General features: G+C 16.4%; 2 protein-coding genes across 2 annotated transcripts; both read left to right on the plus strand.

Annotated features, from left to right (window-relative positions):
• Nucleotides 1–1,874: 1,874 nt before the first annotated feature.
• On the plus strand, nt 1,875–3,119 carry PGAL8A_00343700 (deubiquinating/deneddylating enzyme, putative; the record flags this gene model as incomplete). The annotated part of the gene is made up of 1 exon (XM_028672475.1): nt 1,875–3,119. The coding sequence occupies one exon, from the start codon at nt 1,875–1,877 to the stop codon at nt 3,117–3,119; it is 1,245 nt and encodes a 414-aa protein (XP_028529024.1).
• A 951-nt stretch (nt 3,120–4,070) lies between these two features.
• Nucleotides 4,071–8,546, plus strand: PGAL8A_00343800 (conserved Plasmodium protein, unknown function; the record flags this gene model as incomplete). Its single annotated transcript, XM_028672476.1, has 1 exon — nt 4,071–8,546. One exon carries the CDS (start codon nt 4,071–4,073, stop codon nt 8,544–8,546), a length of 4,476 nt encoding a protein of 1,491 aa, XP_028529025.1.
• Between the last annotated feature and the right edge of the window lie 377 nt (nt 8,547–8,923).

The raw sequence follows: 8,923 nt of genomic DNA on the forward strand, positions 1-8,923 counted from the left end.
AAAACGTATATAACGAAACACACAAAATTTTGTGTTTTATAAGAACTATATAAAAGAAAATATAAATAAAAATTAAGTATATATGGAAAGAAGTTTTAAAGGGAAATTTTGATGTATGTAATATTTATTATACATTATAGCTAATAAATAAATATAAGGTGTACAGAAAAAATTTCATTTCTTCAAAAGTTATCACAAAAATAATAAAATTATAAAAATTTAAAGCGTATAAGTATAAATGAATAAAAAAAAAATACATAAGATAAATTTACTTACCTCTATTTTTTTTTTTTTTTTAAATGAAATATAATGTAGATAACTTTATTGTATACATAAGTATAATAAAGTAAGATGAATTTTTAGGGATGATAATTTTTTTAAGAATATTAACTACAAAAGACAAAATAACTTAAAATGTGGAGAAAAATAAGAATTATTTATAATTCAACTTAAATATATATAAAAATTCATTTTTACAAAATAGTATTTAGATATTTAAAGCAATTTTATATATATATAAACACTTTAATTTTCTTTTAAATAGGCTTAAAAAATCTCTTTAAAATTCTTTTAATATTCATTATTTTATGTTATTTTTTTTTTTTTTTTTTTGGTATATTAAACATTTAGTTGTGTCTTTAATTAGTTATAATCTATATGAATTTATTAACTGTTAAGAAAAACATAAATTTTTATTTATTAAAAAAAACTGTTAATATGCTAAAATTTTCCCAGTAAAAATTGAAAGTTTTTGTAAAAACTATTGGTCATATTTATTTTCTAAAGAAAAATTCTACAATTAATTTACATATATATATTTTTATATCTATGAAATTTTTATTAAAAAAAAAAAGTGTAATTTTTCCTATATACATATTTGTATTATTATAGCTTATTTTAAATAAAAATTTTTATACTAAAATAATATAGTATTTCACATAATAATATAAAAAAAAGAATTATACATAAAATTTTTTTAAAAATACAAATTCTATTTTCATTAACCACATAGGTAAAAAAAAAATATATATATATATATATATATATATATATATATATATATATATATATATTACAATTCAATTAAATTTTTAGTTTTTATCTGTAATACATAATAAAATAATTATTTTATGATTAGATTAGACACTAAAATAAAATAAATAAAAGAAATAAAATTAATAAAAGAAATAATTTTTTTTTTTTTAACATTATAATTATATATAGTTTACCGTAAATATTTAATAACCTCCATATGCTTTTTTTTTTTTTTTTTATATATGTTTCATTTCATATTTTACTTTTTTTTATATCAAAATACATATTTTATATTTTCTTTTTTTTCTTCTAATTTGTTGCATGTATTAATTTCCTTGAGGTTTGTACTTAAATTTATAATAGCTTCATTATTTATAAAATATTTTTTTATTAATTTAAAATTAATATAAAAAAGGTCTACTTTATGTAAATGTATATCAATTATTATAGTTAAAATGTTCTTTTTATTTTTTAAACCTTAAAAATATATGAAAAATTTAAGAATGTAATATTTCATAAATGAATAATAATTCCCATTTTATAACACATTTGTATCCTTATTATTCATATTATATTAAATGTTAATATTTTTTATTTAATTATCCTACTTGATTTTTCTATTTTTTTTTTTTTTTTTCTTTTTTTTTTTTTTCGTTAAAAACTAAATTTCATGTTAATTTTGTTGTATTTTTTTTTTTTTTTTTTTTACTTTTTCTTTTATGTATTTTAATAATTATTTATTTTGTATTTTCCTTGAATATTTTTAACTTACGTATACAATTTATATTTTTGTGATTTATCTAAAGATTATTTTTTTTAAAAAAAAAAATAATAAAAAAATGTCGCAAGAAAATGAAAATATTAGTGAATGGTGTTTAATTGAAAGTAATCCCTGTATTTTTTATGATATGCTGCAAAAAATGGGAGCTAAAAGTATTTCAGTAGAAGATGTTTATGGTTTAGAATACTTTGATGACTATATAATTAATAAAGAAGAAATAAATATTAATCATATTTTAAGTATAGAAGAATATAAGAATGAAAAAGAAAAATTAGAAAAAATTAATGAAAAAAAGAGTGAACAAAGATTTTATAACGATATGTGTATAGAAACAAAATATAATAAATTATTAAAGAATAACACATATATATATGGAATTATATTTTTATTTAACATTGGAAATGATTATAATAATGATAAATATATTGAACATAATGTACCTGAAAATTTATTTTTTGCAAAACAAGTTATACCAAACGCTTGTGCTACTCAAGCTATATTATCAATTGTTTTAAATAAAGATATTGAATTAAATGAAGAAATAAAAAATATGAAAAATTTTAGTAAACATTTCGATAGTTCTATGAAAGGGTTAACATTATCAAATTGTAACTTTCTTCGTAATATTCATAATTCTTATAAAGTTCCTATATATATAGATAAAGAAGATTTTTATGACGATAAAAAAAATACCGATGCTTTTCATTTTGTTTCATATATTCAATATGATAAATCGGTGTATTTATTAGATGGTTTACAAAAGGGACCTGTTTTAATTAAAAATGAAGATACTGAACTAAATAAGGATTGGATAGATATTGTTAGGGGTGATATTAAAAAAGAAATAGAAAGAATATGTAATTCTAAAAATGAAAAAGATAATAGATTTAATATTTTAACTGTAATTAAAGATAAGGAGTATATAATTCAAAATTTCATAAACATTCATAGGATTATCAGACAACGAACAAATATTAAATTAATAGGTTTAGGAGAAAATATTGAATTAACTGATGAAATCAATGAAGATGATTTTAGTTTTTCGAATTTACCTACTATAGAGGATTTACCTAATGATTTAAGTGAATTAAATCGTATTTTACAAAAATCAACCTTAGAAATTAATTATTTAGAAAATCTTTTAAATGAACAAATAGAAATGAAAAAGTTGTGGCACAAAGAACTCACTTTCAAGTTTTTTAATTTTTATCCATTTATTATGTCTTCACTTAATCTTATGGCTAAACATAAACTTCTAAAAGAAAGTTATCAAAAAGAAAAATTAAAGAAATCAACAGGATAATTCATCCAAAGAAGTTATAATTTTTTTTTTTTTTTTTTTTTTTTTTTTTTTTTCATATGTAGAATTTTATTACCCATCTACTTTCATATAATAATGGTAATATTATAAAAAAAAAAAAAAAAAAAATAATAAAAATCATAATAATAAATTATTATAAAATGATTATATATTTTTTTAATTTAGGAGGAATTTCTTCACATCTATATCATAATATAGAATGTCCTGATTATTAAAAAAATAAATTTCCTCTCTTTATTTATAATATATTTGTGCACATTTATGATAGTATATGTTATAAATTATATAAGAATATTAAATATTTTTTTTCATTTATTTACATATGTTAATATGTTTATTCTTATTATATATATATAAATATATATATAAATATCTATATTTTTAAATCTTATTTTTATGCCAATTTTTTTTTTTTACAAGTGTTAATATATATATACAAAAGTTTATATGCTTATATTTTTATCCTCTTTTTCTTTTTTTAATAATGATATATGTACATATTATAAGATTTTATTAATAATTTTACAAATATATTATTTCTTTTAAATATATAAGAAATAAATTTATCATAATTAAAAAGCGCGGATATTAAAGATAAAAAAATAAATGTAAAATCCTTTTTTTTTTTTTTTTACAAATATAAATGAAAATAATTTCTATTAAGAAAAAATACATTTGATAAAATGTTTTAATTCCGTATAATTTTTTTTTATATTATTTTTAAATATTTCTCTTTTAAAAAATTTTAATACATATATATATATATATATATATATATATATATATTCACTAATATTTTAGTAGAACATGTTTATTTTTACTTTAATTTTTTCTTTGATGATTTCCTTTTTATAGAAAATATTGTCTTATAATATTTTAATAAATGTATATAATTTAAATAACAGTATATGTATATATTATATATACATAAAAATGAATGAGAATTTAAATAAAGAGAAAATTAAAAAAAAAAAAAAAAAATACAATGATTATGCTATAGATAAAAAAAAATTAGAGTATTTAAGTTTTGTTTGTGAAGAAGAAGACATTAATCTATTCTGTAATTTTAATGAAAAGTGTCAATCTAATAATGAACAAACAGATAATAATAATAATTTGTATGATTTTACAGACAATTTAAAATTTAATAGTTTCAAATGTAATGATTTTGAAAACTCTTATTTAACAGTTTTAGTTCAAAATGAAAATATTGAAAACGACAAAAAATCATGTTTTTCCATATCATATATATATAAACATTTTTTGTATTACTGTGATTTTTTTTATAATGATTATAAAAAACATCGTTCTACAAATTTTATAAAAAATTTTGAAAAAGATATATACTTTTTTAATTTAATAAATGAAAAAAGAAATCTTATAAACAAAAATAAAAGAACACTTAATGAAATAAACACAAAAGAAAATGAAAAGCAGAAAATTAATAGAAATCATGAGATAGCAATAAATTATAAGGAAAAGTTCTATTCAAATATAAATAATGAAATTAGAAATCATATAAATGACGACTCTAACATTATAATATCTACTTATATAGCTTATACAAAACTACAAAATGAGTTATTTGAGTTTTATATACCTAAATTAAATTATAATAAAATTATTTGCTTTGATAAACATTTAAAAAGTGGAATAAATAATATATACGATTGCAATATATCTAAAGATTATATAAATGAGAACCATAATATTATGAATAATAGCATTGTTGAAGTATTACCAAAAAAAAATAATAAAAAAATTGAAAAATATGACAATATATGTATTAAAAAAAAAGATTCAAAGTTAAAAAAAGAAAAAATCAATTTAAAAAAAAAAAGAAAAAAAAAAAATTCATTTACCTATTTTTCTAATTTTTCATATCCTTTATACAATTATACATCTAGTGAAGAAAGTGTTATGTCTTTTTCAAAATTTTTACATACATCTAAAAACTCAAAAAAAAAAAATATAAATGAATTTATAACAGGAGAGAAAGGAGAAAACGATAGTATGATTATTTTTAATGAAATTGTAAACCTTTGTAAGAAAAATAAAATATTTACATTTAAGAAAAACATAAAGGAAAATAAAAGTCTTATCATAGAGAATTGTAAGAAAAAATTATTTAATCAAAAATTAGACATTTTTGAGGAAATTTATCATAACAATAAAAATAAAATTTGTGAAAAAATTTGTGAAAAATTTTGTGAAAAATCAAATGACAGAAATTTATCATGTTCTAGAATTAATACAAATTATCATGATTCAGAATATATTTACATGACACCTTCAAATAAATGTGATAAAGATATATTATTAAGTTTCCATAAAAAACATAATTTTAATTTATGTTCTATATATAGAAAAAATGAAAATAAACAAAGTGAAGGAGAAAATAAAATAATTAAAAGTTTCATTAATGATAACTGTATTGAGAAAATCAGCAATCAAGAAATAAAACATTTAGAAGAAAATAAGGATATGAAAAAGGAAGTAATAGAAGAAAAAGGAATAAAATTAAAAGATAAAAATAATTATAGTTTTTTAAATTTTATGAACTTAAAAAAAACAAGAGAAAACAACTTATTAAAAATACAAATTTTAAAAGGTTTAAATCAAACAAATTATGATCCATTATACTTAGAAAACATTGTAAATAATAAAAATAACATAAATGAAGAGAAATTAAAAAAAGAAAAAAAAATCTGTGATATAAAACATTTATACATGAATAAAGAATCTAATGTTATAAATGAAATTTTTCAATTGTCTGTTTTAAAAAATTTTTACGTTTTAAAATATAAATTTTCTTCTTTATATATAAATGAAAAGTATGATATAATAATTCAACTGTATAAAAATGAATATATATATTTTGATTTCTATTTAACCATTATATTTATCAAATCATTAATAAAATTAAAAAAATATTATGACTGCTTAAAATATATTTTTGAAATAAATGGAAAAAATTTACAGATATTTAATAGAAGCATTCTATATTATTTTTGTGGTTTATGTTATGATAAAATGAATAAATTAAAGTTGAGCACAAAAGAATATTCAAAAGCAATAGTTCATCAACTGAATAATAACAAGAATAAAAAAATATTTAATAAATTAGAAAAAGAATGTAAAAAGAATGAAATAGAAATTCTTCCATTTATTTTTATTTGTTTAGATAAGCTAATAGGGAATTATCGTTTGAAATCACAAGAAGAAGAAATATTATTAAAATATGTAAGGATTCATTATGATTTAAACAAACACATATATTTTTATTTATCTAAAATAAATAATAAAAAAAAATATAATATAAATGAATTATTGAACACAAAAAATGAAATCACTTTTAATAATATAAATGTTTCAAACAATCACAAAAGTTTCATTAAAATGGAAGATGTAATACCACTTTATTTTATTACTAATAATAATATGAATGTTCAAGAAAAAGATAAAGAGTATTTCATTAATATTAATACTAAGAATAATAAAAATGAAAAAAAAAAAAATAGTAAAATATATGACAACACTTGTGATGATAAGAAAAGAATAATAGATGTTGAAAAAAATTCATCTTTTTTTAATTATAATAAAGATAAGTTTTATGTAGAGAATCTTTATAAAAGAGAAAACTTCTATAATCTTTTATATAAGAATAAAGAAGAGTCCTTTTTATTAAACGAAAAAAATTCAAAAAGTAACTTAAAGAAAAAAAATGATTCCTCCTATAATAAATATATTAATATTAATAATTTGTTATCTGTTGTTAATAAAAAAAGTGATATTGATCATAAAGAATGCTTCTGTAGTGAATATTCTGTAGATGACAAAATAAATAATAATAATGATAAAAATATTAAAAAAAAAATTATTTATCTTTTTGATAAAATTATTAAAAACGAAAGTAAAAATTATAAATTATTTAATTGTGATGACTTCTTTTTTTCTATTTTGAATATATTTTTTAATTTACATTGTAACAAAATATTTAATAAAATTGGAAAGTTTATAAGAGCTAATTTTGCAAATCAAAATGTTTTAAATTCCGTGAGAAAATTAGGCCTAAATTTAAAATTAATTGATATACATTTTGCAGATGATAGTAATAAAGTAAAAATAGATGAACTGATAAGCAATAAAATATGTATGAAAAATAAAATTGTTAATAAAAAATATAATACATTAGAAAAAGACGAAAAAAATATGCTTTCAGAACAAAAAAACAATACAAAGATATATATAGACAAATTAATTTCAATAGATTTTATATGCATTAATTTATATTGTTTTAAAAATTATGATTACTTAAATTCTTATTATATAAGTAAATATATTATAAGAATAAAAAAGGAGTATGATAATAAAAATGCCATAATTTTATTTATATCGTCACTCGTAAATCTGAATGACACTTTTAAAAACAAAAAAAATAAAATTAGAGAAATGTTACTATTATATAATGAAAGAGTAAGTAAAATTAGAAACAAAAATAAAACCTATTACTTTAATCCAGATTTTTATACATATAAAAATGATTTTTTAGATTATTATATATTTGGAATAATTTCTTTTTTAAAAAACAATTTAAAAAAAGCTTATTTTTTTTTTATAAAAAGCATAAATTTAAGAAAAGAATTCTATTTATCATATATATTTTTATTTCAAATATGTTTAATTAATAATATATCTGATAAAAAATTAGTTTTTTATCAATGTTTAAAATTAAATCCATATAACATCTTGCCTTACCTTATATATTCATCAAGACTTATAAAAATGTTTCAAAATAATAAAATTAATGTAAATAATTATTCTATAAATTATTTAAAAGATATTTTAAGTAAAGGGGTAGATTTAGATAAGGAAAACATTTTTATATATAATGAATTGTTTGTGTATTATTTTATAATAAAAGATTTTTCTCAGTGTGAAATAATTATAAAGAAAATTTTTTTAACATATGATATTTTCTCTTCTAACATTTCTCCTATTTCCTCCATTTTGTATAATGTAGCAATGTATTATGTCTATCAAAAAAATTTACATAAAGCAGAAAAATATTTAATCAAAATATTATACACAAACCCTTTTGAAATAAAATCTCTATATTTACTAACATACATTTTATACATGCAAAAAAACAAATACTGGATATGTTTTTTCGATTATTCAATATATTTAGAAAACATTTTGCTCTCAAAAAAAATTATCTCTTGTAAAACTTTTTTTTGTGAATATTTTTTCAAAAAATTGAAGGAGTTAAAAGAATTAAGTCTTTTTATAACCTACTATAAAATAATGAAAAAAATAAAAAAGTTTTATTCTTTTTTAAAAAATTATATTGACAAAAACTACTTTTCATTTATCGTAGATATTAACAAAGTTAATAATATCTCATAGTTAAAAAAAAAAAAAAATTTAAGGGTTTGGTAAGAAATTTATGCACTAATTTAAAATTTGGAAAATAGTTATTAATTATGATAAAATGAAAAAACATCAAATGCATATAATGGAATAGTAGTTTATTTCCTTTTTTTCTTTTTCAAGATAAGTAACATGGAGCATGTCTAAATGGGATTTATAAATATAATTATTTATTGAATCCATTTATTTTCATTTTTCTTAAATTTTTTTAAAATACAAAAATATAATAATATTATGAATATGCCGCAATTCTTTTTAAGCTGTAATTATGAATTCAATTTTTGTAAATTTTTAAGTGATAAATCTTAAATGTTAACATACAGAAAAAAAAAAAAAAAAAAAAAAAAAAAAAT

Source organism: Plasmodium gallinaceum, assembly GCF_900005855.1.
Source record: "Plasmodium gallinaceum strain 8A genome assembly, contig: PGAL8A_v1_98, whole genome shotgun sequence".
NCBI classification, from domain to species: domain Eukaryota; phylum Apicomplexa; class Aconoidasida; order Haemosporida; family Plasmodiidae; genus Plasmodium; species Plasmodium gallinaceum.